Source organism: Paroedura picta, chromosome 11, assembly GCF_049243985.1.
Source record: "Paroedura picta isolate Pp20150507F chromosome 11, Ppicta_v3.0, whole genome shotgun sequence".
Lineage (NCBI taxonomy): Eukaryota > Metazoa > Chordata > Lepidosauria > Squamata > Gekkonidae > Paroedura > Paroedura picta.
The window spans coordinates 37557816-37579400 of NC_135379.1; the positions used below are offsets into that span (position 1 = coordinate 37557816).

General features: G+C 42.8%; 1 protein-coding gene across 1 annotated transcript in view; it reads right to left on the reverse strand.

The window, feature by feature from the left end:
- GADL1 (glutamate decarboxylase like 1) overlaps positions 1-21585 on the reverse strand; it is a 110949-nt gene that overhangs the window by 20455 nt on the left and 68909 nt on the right. The window contains exons 13-14 of the mRNA XM_077302646.1: positions 15743-15794; positions 11248-11337 (exon numbers count right to left, since the gene is read on the reverse strand). Coding sequence (XP_077158761.1) covers positions 11248-11337; positions 15743-15794 — 142 coding nt within the window. The remainder of the gene's footprint in view (positions 1-11247; positions 11338-15742; positions 15795-21585) is intronic.

Here is a 21585-nt window from a genome sequence, read left to right on the forward strand (position 1 = left end):
ATTGTGGCAAGTTCTTAAAGAGATGGGAATACCAGAGCATCTTATTTGTCTCTTGAGAAATTTATATGCAGGTCAAGAAGCAACAGTGAGAACTGAACATGGAATCACTGACTGGTTCAAAATTGAGAAAGGAGTTCGGCAAGGCTGCATACTGTCGCCTTGCCTATTTAACTTGTATGCAGAGCACATCATGAGAAATGCGGGATTAGAGGAGTCACAAATTGGGATCAAGATTGCAGGGAGAAATATCAACAACCTCAGATATGCAGATGATACCACTCTAATGGCAGAAAGTGAAGAGGAACTAAAGAGCCTGTTGATGCAGGTGAAGGAGGAGAGTGCAAAGGTTGGCTTGAAACTCAACATCAAGAAAACAAAGATCATGGCATCCGGCCCTCTCAATTCCTGGCATATAGATGGGGAAGAAATGGAGATAGTGACAGATTTTATTTTCCTGGGCTCTAAGATCACTGCAGATGGGGACTGCAGCAAAGAAATTAAAAGACGCTTGCTCCTGGGGAGGAAAGCTATGGCAAATCTAGACAGCATCCTAAAAAGCAGAGACATCACCCTACCAACAAAAGTGCGTTTAGTCAAGGCTATGGTATTCCCAGTTGCAATGTATGGCTGCGAAAGTTGGACCATAAGGAAGGTCGAGCATCAAAGAATTGAGGCTTTTGAACTCTGGTGCTGGAGAAGACTCTTGCGAGTCCCTTGGACTGCAAGGCGAACAAACCGGTCAGTCCTAGAGGAGATCAGCCCTGACTGCTCCTTAGAAGGCCAGATCCTGAAGATGAAACTCAAATACTTTGGCCACCTCATGAGAAGGAAGGACTCCCTGGAGAAGAGCCTAATGCTGGGAGCGATCGAGGGCAAAAGAAGAAGGGGACGACAGAGAATGAGGTGGCTAGATGGAGTCACTGAAACAGTAGGTGCAAACTTAAATGGACTCCGGGGAATGGTAGAGGACAGGAAGGCCTGGAGGATCATTGTCCATGGGGTCGCGATGGGTCGGACACGACTTCGCACATAACAACAATAACAACAAAGCCCTGATTATTGTTAGCATATTCTGTACATATCTTTTTTTAATTTAAAAGCTATTCTATGATAGAATACATATTTCCAAATATAATTCCTTCTGATTTACTAATGTCCTGAACAGGCCAGCTTTCTTGCACACTGAAATCTACCTTTGTTTGAAAAAAGAGTTGGCTCTTATATGCTGCTTTTCTCTACCAGAACGCGTCTCGAAGCAGCTTACATTTGCCTTTCCTTTCCCCACACTCTGTGAGGGAGGTGAGGCTGAGGGAGCCCTGATATTGCTGCTTGATCAGAACAGCACTATCAGAGCTGTGATGAGCGCAAGATCACCCAGCTGGCTGCATGTGGGGGAATCAAACCCGGCTTGCCAGATTAGAAGCCACTGCTCTTAACCAGTACACCAAGCTGGCTCTCAAGACCTATTTATGCCTCTCAACAATATATTTCTAATAATTGCATTCCTCATGATGTGTACAAACAAACCTACCTTCTTTCCTGATAACTTGCTTTCAATAAACTCTACCATATATATGCATGTCTAGTCACTGAAATTATAAGCACTCTTAACCAGGAAGCAAGTTCAAAGGAGCACAGAGTGTTTCTTCTAAAATATTTGACTTTAAGACATGAAAATCTTTACAGATAATGCAATCCTCCCGCTAAGAGCTTTCTATAAAGAGGGAGAGCAGATTTAGTCTGCAGGAGGACAGGGAGCAATTCAAAGAGGCTGGGGGAGGGAGGGGGGAGGAATTCCCTGGGAGTATGTTAGCTCCTCAGAAAAATAAACCAGCTTGTAAATACAGCCCGGGGTGGGGGAATTTGCTGATGTTCTTAATTTTTTTTAAGTACGTTTTTTTTTAAAGATGCAGATTTGCACAATTGCACCTAGAAGATGTTAACAACTGTGCACTAATTAAAAGCTCAAATATATTTCCATTGCACTGGTGCCCCCCAATGGTACATTCTATCACTGCCTGCCAGGTATACTAGTGAAAGGTTAGGAGAAATAAGTTCCATATGTGGGCCTGTTTGCAAGAATCATTGGACTACTCCACACATTAGACCAGTCTTGTGTATTCTGTAGTAGAATGTTAGGGTTCCGAGACTTCTAATTGTCCAGGTTGCTTGCACAACCATTTCATGCATGTTGCTTAAAGATTTTAATGTGTGTACAAACCAATATGGAGAAGACTCTTGCGAGTCCCTTGGACTGCAAGGCGAACAAACCGATTAGTCCTAGAGGAGATCAGCCCTGACTGCTCCTTCGAAGGCCAGATCCTGAAGATGAAACTCAGATACTTTGGCCATCTCATCAGAAGGAAGGACTCCCTGGAGAAGAGCTTGATGCTGGGAGCGTTTGGGGGCAAAAGAAGAAAGGGACGACAGAGAATGATGTGGCTAGATGGAGTCACTGAAGCAGTAGGTGCAAACTTAAAGGGACTCTGGGGAATGGTAGAGGACAGAAGGCCTGGAGGATCATTGTCCACGGGGTTGCGATGGGTCGGACACGACTTCGCACCTAACAACAAAAATAAACCAATATGGCTTGATCTTGCCAGATCTTGGAAGCTAGATAGGGTCAGCCTGGTCAGTATTTGCGTCACTATGCAAAGGCAGGGAAAGGCAATACAAGCTCTGAATGTCTCTTGCTTTAAAACCCTATAGGGTCGCCATGAGTCAGCTGCAACATGACAGCAAAAACAATCTGAAAAAGACCCTGAACTATTTTCTTTTGGAATCTTATACGAGATTATAAAAAGATTTATTTGTCATATTTCTTTTCCCCAAAAGGGTAGGCTGGCCAACTTGCGAGAGAACAAGCAGAAATTTGTATTGTAGCAACCCAAGGGGCATTCTAAATCAGGAAAGGACTGCAGATTTTTTGACATTTTTCTCTATCATCTGGCACATAAAGAAGGGAAACTTCCAAGCGGGTGGGGGGGGGGGGGGTTCTTACTAGGTACACGACCGATTATGCACGGAGCAGAAAGGCCAGGCTGGTGGTGAAAGGGCAGCAGGGCTAATCCCTGCATACGCATAAGGTCGCTACCATCCTGGTCCTGGTCGAATCAGGGCCTTGAATGGCCTACGGCAAGGGAACATGGATTCTTCTGCTGGTCCCTGTTTTGCCCCTGCAGCCAACAGAGGCCCAGCTGGGGCAGGTGCACGCCTACAGTGTCCCTGCAGGGACACAAAATGCTTCGTTCAGCTTTGTGGTGCTGCGGAGCTGAACGGGACATTTCTACATCCCTATGATAGTGGGATAGCGGCATACCGTTGCTACAATAATCTGAATCTTAGTGTATATTTGATTAGCACAATAAGGATTGCTGTGGAAAGTGCTTAGAAACAGCAGGTGATCCAGAACAAAACAGCTTAGCGTCTCACTTTTTACAATCACCTGCTCAAAATCAGGGTGTCTTCTTTGGAAGTTGATAAGTTTCTACAGGGACGTGTCGTTCTTGAAGGGTGACTCCCTCCCAGGCAGAATGTCCTCCTCAAAGATATGTACAAGGTATCCTCACCGAGCAAAATCTATTTATTTAAAATGGCTTCTGCTTAACTGTAATAATGAATGATCTTTTAAATAAATTTCATGGAATATAATATTTGTTTTTTCTTTGAGCCTGGAATATTCTGAACGTTTTAACATTTGATTTTGTATGGACTTGTCCAGATTTTATTAATTATTCTCCAAACAGTTATGTAAATATAAAGGCAGGATGTTATGCTTTTCAAAAAAAAATCGTATGACGTTTTAAGAGCAATGGTAGAAGCTAGATTCATCATGGTACCCTCACCACATATCTGTGGCTAAAAATAGTTCTCTGCAGATGACATATTGCATTCTAGTCATGTGGAACGAAAGCCTGCCAGTCACATGTTTTGGAAGCCCAGATGATGCAATCACCATATTGTATTAATTGGGCAACTGGGTTTTTTGTATGCTTACAACTTTCATTTACATGAACCAGAACTCTGTGAACACTGAATGAATGGTCCTCGTGTGACCCAGCTCACAGCAACTGGCAACTGAACAAATCATGGTCCTGTCGGGTAGCCAACTTCGGGAAATTCCTAAGGATTTGGGAGTGGAGCCCAGTGAGGGCAGGGTCTGTTAAGGGGCTTCAGTTCAATCTCCAATGCAACCATTTTCTCCAGGGAAATTACAATTTCTATACTCTAGAGCAGGGGTAGTCAACCTGTGGTCCTCCAGATGTCCATGGACTACAATTCCCATGAGCCCCTGCCACCGTTTGCTGGCAGGGGCTCATGGGAATTGTAGTCCATGAACATCTGGAGGACCACAGGTTGACTACCCCTGCTCTAGAGCAGGGGTCCCCAACCTTTTTATCACCGGGGACTGGTCAAGGCTTGAATATTTTACTGAGGCCCGGGGGGGTAGTCTTTTGCTGAGGGACATCACCAACGCCTGAGTCCCTGCTCCACTTGCTTTCCTGCTGGTGCCCCTGACTTCCCGTCATCCACTGGGGGGCACTGCCAGCAGCTGCTGCGCAGTGCTATGCCGAGGGGGAGCCCCAGCCATGGCGGCTACTGGAGAGCACCAAAGGTGAGCCAGTGGCAGAGTGGCAGGGCAGCCCCTGAGGCAGCAGCCGGGGAGGAGGACGAGAAGGAGCCGTGGCCCGGTACCAACTGATCTACAGACCGAGACCGGTCCCCGGACCAGGGGTTGGGGACCACTGGTCTAGAGGTTAGACTGCAAGACCCAGGTTTACAACCCCTCTCTGTCATGGAAACTTGAGAAGTGGTCTTGCATTAGTCACACACACTTTCATCCCAACCCTCCTCACAGAGTTGTGAAGATAAAGTAGAGGAGAGGAGAAGGTAAGTCTGTGAATCCCTATTGAGGAGAAAGGTGGATTCTATATCAGGAATGTCTCTTGGCTAAAACACATTCACTGTGTTCTAAACAAATATTCTGAATGAAAGTGGATCAGATTCTCCCTCACCGGTACTGGTCCCCGGCCCATGGGTTGGGGACCACTGCTCTAGAGATCAGTTGTCATTCTGGGATATCAACAACATTATGCTCTTGAAACACGGACTCATGGGGTCAGATGGCACTCAAATAGAATGCAACATAATGTGTACAGGGGGTGTAGGCTAATGCAGAATCACAACAGGTTTGTGCATTTAAGTTTTTTTTTAAAGCCTATGAGTACTAACAGAGAAATCTAACATTCATTATTCATTAATGAGACTGTGACTTTGACCAAACGGCCTCATGAAATATTGAAAACTGCCAAAGCTTCTGCACAAGAGGAGGAGGAGATTAGATTTCACATCTCTAACCTAATCCTATTGTACTCTAATAATGGCATTTGTTTTATTTTTAAGGCCCTACTCAAGACCCAAGGAGGCAGATAAACCTTCTGGTTTTTTTTCTTACATGACTCCAGCTCACAGACTAATAAAATAAGTCACTTTTTCTCTCTTCAAAGTTATTCAATGAAGAATTTCTGGGTTTTATATCAAATAAAAACCGTTACTTTCAAAGACATAACCATTTTTAATTTTCACAGCTAAGATGAAAGGTCCTAAAGTTGGTTTTTATAACCCACTTTTTTACTACCCAAAGGATTCTCAAAGTGGCTTACAATCACCTGCCCTTCCTCTCCCCACAACAGGCAGCCTGTGAGATAGGTGAGGTTGAGAGAGCTCTGACAGAACTGTGACTAGCCTAAGATCACCTGACTGGCTGCATGTGGAAGAGTGGAGAAACAAACCCAGCTGTCCAGATTACAGGCTGCCACTCTTAACCACTACACCAAGTTACAACCACCGATTCTAAGGCCAGAGGGTATAACAGGTACACAGCTTGCCATCCTGGCCGGACCCAGATAACACTGAGGCCTCTTCCCCCAGTGCACCTTTATGGTAATACTTTAATTATCTCCATATTAAATTGCTGTGGATGTTGAGGGCCAATTTTGGATCAAAGCAAGATAAAAATATAACTAAGAACTAAGAAAAGAATAAAGGTAAAGGTAAAGGTATCCCCTGTGCAAGCACCGTCTGAGCCTTGGGGTCACGCCCTCCAGCGTTTTCAGAAAAGAATAATCGTACTTAAAAGAGAACTGCAATACTTTTACCTCAGACTTCTTAGGAACCAAAAAAGAGTGTCGGTTTTGTCTCGTGCTATTGCATTGGGCTAATTCTATCAAGGGCCAGATATGGCTGCTTAAAAATTAAGCTCATTTGGACATAAATTGAAAGCGCTATACAGGCTGTATGTTGGTACTGATACATTTGAAAGGGTCATTTCTTTAACACCTGTCAGACCAAATTATACAGGACCATTTTTTTTCTCTTTGAACTTCTCTGACAATATAGTAATTAGATAATATTGCATGCATGAATGTAATTCCGTTTTTTAAAAAGGTAGAGCAAGACACCTTTGGTAATTACCAAAGTGATATTCTTTAATGAATTGTTGAAGGTTTTCAAGGCCAGAATCAATTGTGCGGCCATGGTCAGACCACGGTCACAATGCCCAGAAAACCCACAGCGACCTGTGATATTCTTGGACTTCAAAAATCTTGAATGTACATACACTCACTTTATAAATGAAATTATATAAAATAAGGTTAAGGGTGTAACCATAAGAAACTTCCATCTTAGGGAAAACATGCAGATTTTTAAAAATGGTAACAAAGTCCCATGCAGTTAGATTTCAAGAATCAAACTAAAATTTCAAATGTAAAATTGGGTGGTGTTAAATATTTCCGCCTTTGTTAACTAAGATAACGTGACCAGATTGTCCCACTTTTGGAGGGACATCTAGGGGCACCTGGCAACTTGTACCTATGTTGAAATTATATATATGTGTGTGTGTGTGTGTGTGTGTGTGTGTGTGTGTATGTGTATATATATGTATATATATGTATATATATGTATATATATATATATATATATATATATATATATATATATATATATATATATATATATATATATATATGTGTGTGTGTGTATATATATATATATATATATATATATATATATATATATATATATATATATATATATATATATATATATATATATATATATATATATATATATATATATATATATATATATATATATATATATGTATTGCTCCATATAGACCAAATTTTAATCAAGAACCTCCTCCCCCCGCAACTCATAAGCAGGCAGACTGTTTGTTGTCTTCTTCCATTGTTCTGACTATGAGCAGGAAGAGGTTGTATACTGGCTTCCCCTCCACCTTAAAACCCAAGGAGCACCTTGGGTTGGAAGCTTCTGTTTCCATTTAGCACATTGTTGGTGAAAAGCGCCAACAATTTGCAGCCAACTCATACTGACCTGGAGGGTTTTCAGTAAGCAAATCACTCCCCCCCCCCCGAAAAAAGCTAACCTGTATGGCAGGCACAAAGCAGAAATATAATCTAACACACAGTATTACACAATGTACAACTATGCAATACATTTAAATACAAGTTTATAGACATAGAAATGCAACGTAATAAGAGTCCTTTGTACTTTGGCATTTTTTAATCATCACAGAATTTCAAGGCTGGAGAAAACTGAGCGAAATGGGACTGATACCAGCTAGCATCTTGGAGCACGAATGTCTAGGCTTCACTCCTCTGGATGCCTGGATGATCTAGCTTAAGTAGAAGGACTACTTTTCACAATAGAATTACTATATTCTTACATAACCTGCATTTAAATATACTGCATAGCTGTATGTTGTGTCATACTGTGTGTTGGCCTTGGCTTCGTGTGTGTGTGCGTTCCTGTAGGATATTCAAGGCAAGAGATGAATAGATCAGGTTTGCCTTTGCCTACCATTGCATAGCAACCACAGGCTTCCTTGAAGGTTTCCCATCCAATTCCTGACCAGGGTTGACCCCACTTAGCTTCCAAGATCTGACAAGATGGGACTAGCCTGAGCCATCCAGGTCAGGGCTGTTTAGCACATTAAAAGAGAAAAACATGGACTGGGGGGTTCTAACAGCAGCAGAGACTACAGTGGGAAGTGTCAGGCCAGGGAGATATGGGGTGAAAATTTCCTAGTTATTAGGACAGTTTTGGTTATTAGGACAGTTGTTTCAATGAATGAAGCAGAGCGACTGGCAAAAATGACTGGCAGAGTAATTGGGAAAAAAACAATCCTGCTGAGTTAAATAAGGAGATAAAAACAACAATCTTGCTGAGTTAAACAAGGGGATAAAGGGGATCGTCTGATGAAGAGTGCTTGCACTTGAAAGCTCACGCCTTGAATAAATCTTTGTTGGTCTTAAAGGGGTCACTGGACTCTGATTTTGTAAGGGGATAAATAAATAAAGCAGTGCCTGATGTATTTCTCAGTCCTTGCATCTTAACAAAATGGTGTTTGTGGCAGCCACCCAGATAACAGTAGATCTAAACATCCCTTCCTTGTACTGCCCAAGATGCTGACATAGCAGGTATAAACTAAATGGAATATTGCAAGGTTTCACAGTGGGGGGATTTGACCTCTTGGTGAATGGGTTTATATATCATCGTATAATAATAATCTGATAGCACAACACAACTGGAGGAAAGTTATGTTTCAATTCTAACTCACGCCTTGCAATGAAGGAGACATGGTATATTCATCTTTATAATGCTCAAAGTTTCCTTTGAGCCAGTTTGGTGTAGTGGTTAGGAGTGCGGACTTCTAATCTGGCATTCCGGGTTCGATTCTGCGCTCCCCCACATGCAGCCAGCTGGGTGACCTTGGGCTCCCCATGGCGCTGATAAAGCTGTTCTGACCGAGCAGTAATATTAGGGCTCTCTCAGCCTCACCACCCTCACAGGATGTCTGTTGTGGGAAGAGGAAAAGGAAGGCGACTGTAAGCCACTTTGAGCCTCCTTCGAGTAGAGAAAAGCGGAATATAAGAACCAACTCTTCTTCCTCTTCCTTTCAGTTAATTCCATCTAATGGTAAGATGCAGTCAGAGAGAAAGAGCAAAACAAATGAACAAACGAAAACTTCCAGGAGGCACATACGGTACTAGCAAAAGCAGTTCATAGTTTATCATCCCATCTATTAAAGCTACGTCAATATTCAGCAACAGTTTTCATCATATAGTTGGCAATAAACATCATCATTCATCCAACCCGCCCGTGGATCATACTTGTTCTCCATTTACTGGGTTTTATGTACACACCTATCTCTCTTCTCTCCCTCTCCCTTTCTGTCACTCTCAGACAGATCTCTTCTTTCATCTGCAAATCATGCTTATTAAAAATCCCTTATTTAGCAAAGGGATTCACAGGCATTGCTCACAGGTTACATAAGCTGTTAAGGATAAGGACAGATTGCACGTGCATCTCACACTCACCAGCACTCTCAATCTTCATTTAACAAGACAAAACAACGACTGACACACCAGAGTGTCTGAATCCGTGTCCTTCAGAGGCTTTAACATCTCAAAAGTCTCCAGGGATGAACTCTCCTGGGATGAGGTACTACCAAATTGTTGGCTTGCAAATAACGCAGTGACAACACACATGGAGCATACCGCTTTCCTTTACCGTCCAGTGGTGTTAGGGAGGGAAGGGAAAGAATAAGGATGTCCATCTTGGCCTCAGCAGCCATGGCTCCTCTGATTATCATGCCACAGGGAGCCGGAGTAGCAAATTATATTTTATCGCAGAGAATGCAGCTTTTATTGCTGCACAGACCCTGACAGCCTGTTGTTTCAGGGTCATAAATAAAGCCGTGTCCATTTAAACCCAGACGGATCGTCCTGATCTTCCTCCGGGATGTTCATAAAAGAATTGTCAGCAATCGAAATAAAGAGAAAAGCATGGGTTCAGCTAGACACAAACCATAACAGTCCAGCTTAGCTTTTGGTAGGAGAATGGTCCCTAGAACTCCATCATAGAGGGTCAGTATTAAATTGCAGCTACTCAGGATGAATTAAAGTCCTAATGGGTGTGTGGGGGGGGGGAGGCAAGGCAGTCAGAGGCTCACTGATCTGCTACACTTTGCAGAAACACCCTGCATTACCATAAGAAATGTGCTCCCATCAACCTCTGTGTCCGTTACAAGGCCAAAAACGCTCCTAGGGACAGGAAGGTATCCTAACCCTGCCATGCCACAATTAAATATTTGTTGGTCTTAAAGGTGCTACTGGACTCTGATTTTATTGAGCTGCTGCATCGGTCAGTGAGATCAAGGAGCACGGCCTTGTTTTGTGCCGGCTGCTCTAGGACTCTTCTCCAGCCCCGCCTCAACACAGAGATCACAAGATCAGGATGCCAGATGTGCATGCATTTACTTCTGTTGCTGGCTCTAGCAATTATGCCTAAGATTAGAATTGCAGGAGGAAGGGTTGCTGAAAAAGGCCACTTGGAGCAGAGAAAACACTGCCCAGTCCCCTCGTTTTGCAGAGTTATCTATTCACAATTCTCACAACTTTTTTCTTAATGAAGCCCTTGTTAGATTTTTTTTTTAAATGTTTGCTCTTTGTTCCCAAGTACTGGCTTTTCCCAACAGAGTGGGGAGAGATTCTATTGATTATTACCCCATGCTGATTTCAATTCCTTTCGTAGTCAGACTTAACATCAGAAATGTATTCTTAAGCGCCCTTTTGGCGTAGATCACCCATTGATCATTCAAAGCAAGTCCCAAGGACAACCGTTAAATGTCTAAACACAGGTAATGAATGCTCTGTCTAGACAAGGGAGACAGGCAACGGGTTGTTCATCTTCCCTCAGCTCTGCCATCTGCTAGCAGCTTTGATGGCAAGCGGAAGGCTTGTATAATGTCTGCATCTATTATAGGAAGAGGAAAGCTTAATTAGCCTTGTCTAAATTTGAAATAGTAGTAAACTTTAAACTCCTAGGAATGCCTGTCTATGGATCAAAACAGCACTCTAGTGATGGATTAGTTTTGTGAGGACATGCGGAAGAAGTTTTCAGAGAGGCTTTTCTTTCAATGCACACAAAGGGGTGCATAAATCAATACCTCTACTTGTTCCTCAGCTAGGGCTACCAAATTTGTTTCTGATGATTAGGCTCCAGAGCCTGGACATGCATGTGGGTGGCCTACAGAAAGGTTCCCTAGTCAGTCCTCTGAATGCAGGGAAAGTGTCACTTGCTGAGTTTGCATTTGTTTTGCCGCTGCGCAGGTGTCCTGTTGGAAAGGAACTGGTGCCTCAATAAATACCATGCAACACTCACCTGATGGAGCTGTTCCCAGAATCCAGGGCCTTTCTCCATGCTTCTCAAGCGAGGCGGAATGTACCAGAAACAAATATTTGCATATTCCGGCTAAAGAGGGGGGAGAGATTGAGACATTTTCAAGCTGCAGTAGGAGAATCGCCCTGTCTATAGCTAAGAAAATTAGAATTCAAATTCTACCTCATTCCTAGATGTACCGAGTTGCTTTGGACAAATGTTCAGCCTTATTTCATTTTGAACCAAAGAACCACATTTGTGTCTGTTGTTATGTTGTTATGTTCCTACTATGTACCTTCTGCATCATTTCATGGGTCACGTTTATTCAACGCTTCAGATTTCTGCTTGTTTTATGCAACGCAACACCCTTTGCATCCCATCCTGTGGACTGTGTTGACTCACACTGTGTAATCTGCCTTGAGTCCCAGTGAGACAAGCAGACTAGAAAAAAAGTAAATGAATTAAAAAAAATAATAAAATATATGTGGCTGCTGTATATTAGTTCTGTTTAACAGAGTGGGAAACAAAGGACCCATAGGTGCACTCGGAGAAGAGAGGGCGGTGAAATTCTCACCAAGAAGTGAGAAAAAGCATCTTGCACATTTAAGTCCACAGACAGCAGGAGTGGTAAAATTCTCACCATAGCTTGACAGGACATTGTAGACAGCTGTCATTTAAGGCGGCTACCTATCAGCTTTTGTAAGTTGATCAATGGCAACTGATATTCACGGGGTGTGAAGCAAATAATTAATTCCAGGCAATGTGGCCCTTCCTACTCTGTAAACAAAAACATTCCCTTCTGTATTTACAGCTTGTAGAATTTCCCACTTGATTTCCAACACGCTCATAACCCAATTGCTCAGAGCCTTTTTTCAGAGTGAAGGATATGTGTGTGGGATATTTTAACAAAAAAAAGCAATGTGAAAAAAATTTCCAGGGAGAAGTGTGTATGCGTGTGATTTTTCCACCTTCCTGCTTTGAATTCTGTGTTCTTGTGATAGGGTTCCCATTCCAAAATTAATCACAAATGAATTCTATATTGAAATGAGTTGGCTCTTGTTAACAATGACTGTTATAACACACAATCTCTCCAAATCTTCCAAAATGTGCACCATGCTATCCCAAAGACTGTGGTTTTTAAAAAGGGAGCAAAGTGGGAAATAGGGGGTGGAGAAAGGCAAAATAGCTGTAGCTCACTTGTCATCCCCCCTCCATGTGAATACTACCTCAATTACAGTTCTAATCTTCCTCCCAATTGGGTAGAAACTACCAGCTCTGCCAAATTCTTGCATGAAAGGACACTCCTACTATTCATAATATCTTTTTCCCCCTCCCTTCAATGCATGTCTTAAATACAGTTTAATCATCAAGGAGAATACAGTTGTCAGCAGGAAGAGATTGGCAAGGAAGCAAGCTACCTGCAGTTTCAAAATTAGATGAGTTTCAGCTTTTTCTCTGGCACAAACAGGCCCACGGAGGTGCCAGTGTCTTTTTGCTGAAGGCAGACCAATTGCGTTCAGACATTTTAGGAGCAAAAGAAAGCGGCATTATATGATACTCCGATCAGCAAAGCTAAGAGCAGAGTCCTTTCTACCTGAGCAGCACCCCTCATGTAGCAAACACTGGTGACTCTTCATTCAAATCCAATCCATACAATTGACTTACGCTGCTGCCACAAGGTGGTTGTTTTTCTTTAACGGGGCAGACAGAAACAATCACCTGATTGCTACATTGTGTAGAACTAATAGCATGGACTGCCAGCGCTGGCCGTCCTTTCCTCCTCATTTCAAAGCATTCCTTAGCAAGGGCAACCGGTCACAGGAAGAAAGCTTCACATAATCAAGCAATCAAAGTGACATTTGGTATAGAGCAGCTGGAAGATCCCTAGTAGTTATCACAAAAGGGCTGTGCAGAATTGGCCCTAATTGTTTTCTTCGAGTGCTTCCAGACATTTCTCTTTAAAGCAATGATTGCAAAGGACAAGAATAAAACAAAAAGTAACTCAACGGAACTGCCATATTCAGAAATGCCATCACTGGTTTGATACTCCAATGTTCTGATCTGGAGGAGCAGAGAGAGCTACAGCTTGGATGTTCAAACTGTAGATTTCTCAGATTTCCAATTCAAAGTACTGAGAACCCACAAATGTTGTGAACAGATGTATCCTTTGTCTCTGAGATCCATACAGTCTTTCCTTTAAGCCTCTGAAACTTGAAAGGGTTTTCCCTCCAATTATTTTTTAAAAATCAGATGCTCACAAAGACCATTGTTTCAGATGTCCTTGGTAGATTTCATAATGGCTTTGGGTATTTCCCCCCCCTATTTTTACATATATTCTGCTTTCTTCAACTGTCCTTGGTCCTCTTATCTACTATTTGCCGGCGTATAAGACGACTGGGCGTATAAGACGACCCCCCAACATTTCCACTCAAAATACAGCACTATGGGCCACTATGGGCAGCTATGTCTATCCCAACTGAAGTGCACCCGGCGTATAAGACGACCCCCCCACTTGGAGGCATGTTTTTCAGGGGGGGGAAGTAGTCTTATACGCCAGCAAATACTGTAATTATTTACTGGCACATACTGCCTCATTTCCTGTCACACATTCCTGAGTCTTTCCTCATTTTTGGGCCCATGTTTGCCCTCATTTTAAAAGAAACATGATTATTCTGCTTGAAACGGCAGAATCTTCACAATTTGCTTCCCACCTCTGTATTCGGAGTTCTGAAAGGACTTGGCAACCCATTAATTTTTAATTTTAAAAGATCGGTCATTTGCCTTACGGTCTCTAAAAAACTGCGCGTCTCAGGAGTGAGTTGGCCTGAAAAAATTCCAGAGAGTTGTTCAGAGTGTCTCACTTAAAGTTGACTCTTTTCTCACACTACTGCATTATTAAGACAAAACTCTTCCCTCATCAATATAGTCTGTATATCTGAACACTGGCTGGGGAAAGATATGGGCAGGAAGCTCAGATAGCACAGACTGCATTTATGCATTTATGACCAACTATGCTCAAAACTTATGTTAAAGAAAACAGTAAGCTTGGAAGAAAGACAAACTATGTGATTGTCTTAAAGGAGTCAACCAGATGTTGTTGGACCAGACCAATAATGTGGTCCTGACTTGTGTAAGTTTATTGACAGCTATTCCTACTCATACCTAATCTGGTACCATAGTCCATGGCAGTGGCATGATATTGATCTAGGTTTGACATCACCACAGTTTTAAAAGACTGGGGGTTTTATGGAGTATTGTGATGTAATCCGCCTTGAGTCCAAGGAGGAGGACTAGAAATTTAATAAATAAACAAAAAAAAAATACTGTACCACGATGGCACCATAAATTTTCTTTTCCTAAACATTTCATGGTGATCTGAACAGCTGAAAGCTTGGAAATATACCATAACATTGAAGGTAAACTGGGTGATATAAATTGCTATAGAACTCGTTCTTTTGGATTCTGCAGTACAGGAGACCTGGGTACATTCTGCGATCACCCTTCAGTGACTTTAATGGCCTTAAAAGATGTAACTATGTTTAGTTGACTAACATATGCACTGATGAATCTCTAGAAGCACAGCAGCTTTACATATCTTTTACACTTAGATTGGAGAATAACTTTAATTCATCACAAACCAGTTAACCAGCTTTGTGTAGTAGTTAGAAGCGCAGACTTCTAATCTGGTGTTCTCCTTAGACAGCTGCTTCCATTCCTGTATGGCTTGCATCCCCTGGTGACTGAGTCCAACTTACACTTGTTCAACAATCCAAATTGCCTCACTCTGGAAACAGATGCCAGATGCATCCTTCTGGCCTTTAGTCGAAGCAGATGGCCCATGGGATGCCATTCATTAAAGTTGCTGATGATGACTTGAGCTGGATATGACCACTAGTGGTGCCAGCAATACCCTTGGGCTCTCTACACAGAGCAAACAGGGCAAACTCAATGCCAAAGATAAATGGACACCAATCTGACATCAAGAATCACAAGACTGAGAAACCTGTAGGGGAACATGTCGACCTTCCAGGGCATTCAATGGTGACCTCAAAGTAGCTGTTTTATTGCAAAGGAACCTCAGGGACAGACTAGAAATGGAAATTGTTGAGAAGCAACACTACTGTAACACTCAGAACAAACCCTGAATAAAACGTTGTGGGTCTTCAAGGTGCCAATGCACTCAAACTTTGTTAATCTGTAGAAGAGTCTAAAGGGTCCAGAGAAAATGTTTGCTGAAATCACAGAGCTAATTTTATTTTTAAGCCAAAATAATAATGATAAAAAACTTATGCTACAGTTTTCATGTCTAGCTGTGGTGAGAGTAGCCCATCTATTCCTGTATCAAGTTGTATAATGTACTAGGTGACTGATTATGTTCCAAATGTTCAAAGAGAGCAGACTATCGACATTAAAGTGCTCTTAGTGATCTTTGAATCATCTGTTCCGGAATGTTATAATGTCAGCATACAATGTTGAGGCCCATTCGGTGCAAACCTACCTCCAACAGCAGCTGGAACCCATCTCTCTTCTTAAGTTCATCCACCAGATATCTGTAACGAAACATTACAAAACCTGTAGGCACTGGAAGTTTAATTTTCATAGAATAATAGAATCCTAGAGTTGGAAGGGATCTCTTGGGTCATCTAGTCTAACCCCCAGCATGATGCAGAACACTCACAACCCTATTGCTCATATACTGTAACCTGCCACCCCCTTGAGCCTTCACAGAATCAGCCTCTCCGTCAGACGGCTATCCAACCTCTGCTTAAAAATTTCCAAAGATGGGGAACCCACCACCTCCCGAGAAAGCCTGTTCCACTGAGAAACCACTCTAACTGTAGGAACTTCTTCCAGATGTTTAGACGGAGTTTCTTTTGAATTAATTTCATCCCATTGGTTCTGGTCCATTCTTCTGAGGCAAAAAAGAACAACTCTGCTCCATCCTCTATATGGCAGCCTTTTAAATACTTGAAGATGACTATCAGGTCCCCTCTCAGTCATCTCCTCTCCAGGCTAAGCAGACCAAGCTCCCCCAACCCTTCCTCATACATCTTGGCATTTTGTATCAATCAGAAATGTCCAAATGTGAGACTATACAGTACAATCTTAAAAATAGGTAATGTGAACGTTTTACTAAATCTTGACCACACACACCCATATCTAAAACCTATTTCACTTTACTTTTACCATATATACATATAAACTACTTATTATTTATTTTTACTTTACTCTTTCCCACCACTTCTCCAACCAACAAAAACTGTTTCTGAAAAAGCAGTCCCAAACCTAGAGCTGATTTGTTTGCACTGTCAGTTCGGGGAGGATGGGGATCAAAAAGAGATGTGTGAAATGGAAGTTGCTATACAATGATTTATCCACAGGGCCTTCAATGAACTGCAGAATATTTCCACCTGCTTCTTTTTTTAAAATAATTCTATAGAACAGGGGTCCTCAATACAAATGTGTGATCTGGGATTAAAAAGCTGAAAATATACCTGAAAAATACCTTATTGATATTTTTACATATATATTCAGGAAAAATGGATTCTACCAAATCCCAGAAATATTCAGGATTAACTGGGGATATCAGGAGCCAGTATTTGCAGGCTTCAGGGACTATTTCATCATTTTTTCCTCTTTGTGTGTCTATTAGATTAGATCAGTGGTCCCCAACCTTTATTAGGCTGGGGACCGGCAGGGGCATCGGGCCGCGCCCACGAGCCGTGCCTGCGGATCGGGCCGCGCCCGCGAGCCGCGCCCGCGGATCGGGCCGCACCCGCGGGCGCGGCCTGCACAGGCGCGGCCCGGCCCTGATTCCCTCTCCCCGCCCTCCCGCGGTAAGTAGCTTCCCGGGCCCCATGTTTGTGGCCTGGGAAGTTTTTTACTGCGGGGGGGGGCGGGGAGAGGGAGCCGCGGCCCGGCGCCATGGCTCTTGCGGCCCGGCGCTGGGCCGCGGGCCGCAGGTTGGGGACCACTGGATTAGATTATGTATTTATGGTCATTGACCAGCATCAAAGTATAAATAAATCCACATTCATTGTTACAGCATTTTAACAGCCAGGGCACTCAGCATCAGAATATAAACAAAGCCACAAACAATATTACAGCATTTTGACAGCCAGGTCACTCAGAATCAACAGTAACCAAGGATTTCTGCACTGAAGCAAAACTTCGCCACCGTGTAAGAAATAGAATTATCTTTATCTGCAAGCAAGATGTTAATTAGATGATCATCTGTAAGACCAGAGAGCCTAGATCTATAAGACCAGAGAGCCTACTGGATGGGGGATACGCTTCTAGGTAGCACTGTGTGTGAACGTGACCTTGGGGTACTTGTAGATTGTAAACTAAACATGAGCAGGCAGTGTGATGCAGCAGTAAAAAAGGCAAATGCCATTTTGGGCTGTATCAACAGAGGCATCACATCAAAATCACAAGATGTCATATTCCCTTTGTTTACGGCACTGGTCAGACCACACCTGGAGTACTGTGTGCAGTTCTGGAGGCCTCACTTCAAGAAGGACATAGTTAAAATTGAAAGGGTACAGAGGAGAGCGACGAAGATGTTCTGGGGCCAAGGGACCAAGCCCTATGAAGATAGGTTGAGGGACTTGGGAATGTTCAGCCTGGAGAAAAGGAGGTTGAGAGGGGACATGATAGCCCTCTTTAAGTATTTGAAAGGTTGTCACTTGGAGGAGGGCAGGATGCTGTTTCTGCTGGCTGCAGAGGAGAGGACACGCAGTAATGGGTTTAAACTTCAAGTACAACGATATAGGCTAGATATCAGGAAAAAGTTTTTCACAGTCAGAGTAGTTCAGCAGTGGAATAGGCTGCCTAAGGAGGTGGTGAGTGCCCCCTCACTGGAAGTCTTCAAGCAAAGGTTGGATACACACTTTTCTTGGATGCTTTAGGATGCTTAGGGCTAATCCTGCGTTGAGCAGGGGGTTGGACTAGATGGCCTGTACGGCCCCTTCCAACTCTATGATTCTATGATTCTATGATTCTAGATAGTAAGGGCAAAATTAAACAGCTTCTGGCAACCCTATAAAAGTCACAGGACAATATAGTGTGTGACTCAATTGCACCTGAATTGCAAGGGCATAGTTGGTCCTCTATAGGCATACGCTGCAGTCTTCCACTTAGCAGTGCTGATGGGAATGCATTGAACTGAGCCCTCGAAAAAACCCATGTCTTCTAGAGCTTGATATCGTTATTGTTGTTTTTAGGTTTTTTTTCTTTGCTGGAGTTGGTTAATGTTGGTGTTGCCTTTTTCGTGGATTCTTAAATTTTTTAGATTTTTCGTGTTTTACATAGGTTGCAATTTGTGCATTTTACAGTGTCAGATTCCTAGGTGTCATGTTGGATGGTCTTAGCAAAAGCTTTCCTGTTGGGACAGATTCTTGGATTTTAAATTGAGGAGGAAGTAATGGAAGATAGCTGGTGGCACATTGTTTATGGGCCCACAGAATTGTACCTCTTATTCCAATGCACTAAAAATTTGGGTGTTATTTAAAGGATGGGCACCAGCAGGATCTCTGCAATTTTGATGTCACTACCTTTTAAAACACTCCCCAGATCCCTGAAAAGATAGGGAGTAAAAAAAATTGGACCCCCTCCACCCAAAAAAAGCCTTTGATCCAAATGCCATGTTGTTATTTGTGTTCAATTACTGAAGGAGTTGGTTCTCATATGCTGCTTTCTCTAGCCAAAGGAGTCTCAAAGTGGCTTACAATCACCTTCCCTTTCCTCTCCCCACAACAGACACCCTGTGAGGTGGGTGAGGTTGAGAGAGCCCTTATATTATTGAAGATGAGTTGGTTCATATATGCCACTTTTCTCTACCCGAAGGAGTCTCAAAGCGGCTTACAATCATCTTCCCTTTCCTCTCCCCACAACAGACACCCTGTGAGGGAGGTGAGGCTGAGAGAGCCCTGATATTACTGCTCAGTCAAGACAGCTTTATCAGTGCTGTAGCGAGCCCAAGGTCACCCAGCTAGCTGCATGTGGGGGAGTGCAGAATCGAACCTAGCATGCCAGATTAGAAGTCCGCACTACTAACCACTATACCAAGTTGGCTCTCTGGATGAGCAGAGTGCTAAAGGCACACAACGCAGCAGAGTTTAACTGCTATATGCATGCTGACAAGAAACAACATAGCAAATGGAGCCTCTTTATCTTTGCAAACTAATAAGAGTCGTTTATTGTAAGGAACTTATTGTAAGGAACTCCATTCTAGGATAGAGCTAGGATTATAATTTCTTCTAACTGGCTAGGAAGAATGCAGGAGGCATATCTTGCCCTCATGATGCCAAGATGAATAAGAGAGGCACAGAGGTTGAGAAGCTGGAAGGTGAAATGATTCCCTGAGAGTAGCAATCTACACATCAAAGGGATAGCATCAGAACAATTGAACAAAAAGGATGTTCAAGGTCTTGGCCCATCTCTCTCTATGTCAAGGGTGGCCAAACTGTGGCTTTCACAATGTTCCTGGACTACAATTCCCATGAGCCACTGGAGAGCAACAGTTTGGCTCCCTCTGCTCTATGTAGTCCCTCTCTAAAGTCCTTCACTTTCAACCATTTTAAACTCAGGGAAACAGGAATACCATTTTTTTGGGCTCTACTGTATCTGTATCTCCAAAATACAATTTTGTGGGGCTGCACACCCCCAGGTCCCCACCATTTTGAGCCTGTGGCAATCTTTAGAATTCCACACAGCATGGTGGGCACAGCCACAAAATGGCTGACACAAAAGCCCATCCACATGCAGATAGTCCCTGTCACATAATCTTGTACCCCTTTCCCCAAACTACATAGCAACCTGCCTAAGGCAGTGTTGGATTGAACATAGTTCTAGATAAGTATGCACAAGATAGCAATGGATTAATCAGATTAATTGAATATAAATGGGATCAATCTCATTTATTAGATGATATAATCAGTTGTTTAAAATCTTTTGATACTGGCAGCAGATTTGGGTGGGGGGAAGTTTTGTTGCAAGGATGTAGAAAATCATTGCTGGCCACTTTCTTAGAAGAGGCAACCTTCCCCATGTTTCACACAGGAAGTGGAGTGCTTATCACGGCATGGTGTCAATTAATCTTTATTTAATGGAGTCATCGCTCTAATTTCTAACTTTCTTTGTCTGAGATAAGCAGAATGATGGATAAGTTTGATAATGAAATATATTCTCCAACCGTAATTGACACAATCAAGGATTTCTAACAATGTATCCCAATATGAACCAAAATAACTTTAATAACACAGAGATGACAGAAAAATCCTACATCAATATCTAGAGCGTCTATCTAGAGTCTATCAATATCTATCAAGCATCTATCAATATCTAGAGAGGCATATTTTCTACTTTAGGCATATTTTCTACTACCAGAACTGGAAAAAGTTGGATGAGAGTGTGTGAATTGTCCATGGTCACTGGACAAAGTTCCATGGCAGAGTGGGAATTTCAGCTTGGGTCCTCCAGATTCTAGAGCACCACTCAAACCACTACACCACACTGTCTCCCTGCTGCTTCAGTCACTGCTGCCGCCCACAGTTACATTAACGTCTGTCACAGTGGCATGATGCCTTTGAAGAAGGGTGGCGTGCAAATGTGATAGACATTTTTTATAATTCTTCAAAACACATTTAATGGGGCGCAGGAAGGGGAGCAGTCAGCAGGGAGAGAGATTTTCTTTTTGATGAAGGGCTCATCAGCGCACATGCGAACGTGGCATTAAACAAACTTCAGCCAATGAGTTCTGGAAACGGTGTGCTATTAAAAGAAATGGCATCCTTTCTCACACACTATGCCATTGCTATTTGATCTGTCAGTCACGGCAACACTCCTGTTTGCTACCTAGATTGCTGTTGGTTAAGTCTGCATGCAAAAGCATCGGCATACCACAAGTTTCAGGGCATTCTTCCCCCATAGGGGAAGTCCAGCCTCCCTGCCTTTGCAGCAGAAACCACAGCTGTGCATCCCCATGCTTTGAGTGCTTCTGCAGTCGTCTGCCCAGCCACATTTCCATCAGACAGGCTAGTTTTTCTTTTAAAGAATCCTGTGTGAGTATCCACTTACATGTGTACTTTTCAATATAATGAAGTACAATTTCCAAATGGTTTAAACTGCTCTGGGGAGGTCAGTGGTGACAGCTAGGGAGTTGGCACTGTGCACTGCCTGCTTTTCCTACAAATACCCAGAATTATTTTCCCCAAACATAATCCCAAGACTTTCTGAAGTCTGAACAAAGCAGCACGGACACACTGCTGCATCTCCTGGGGCTTGTGTAGCCTGGTGTGTACGTACACTGAGTAAGGTATTTCCAGAAATAAAGGAATG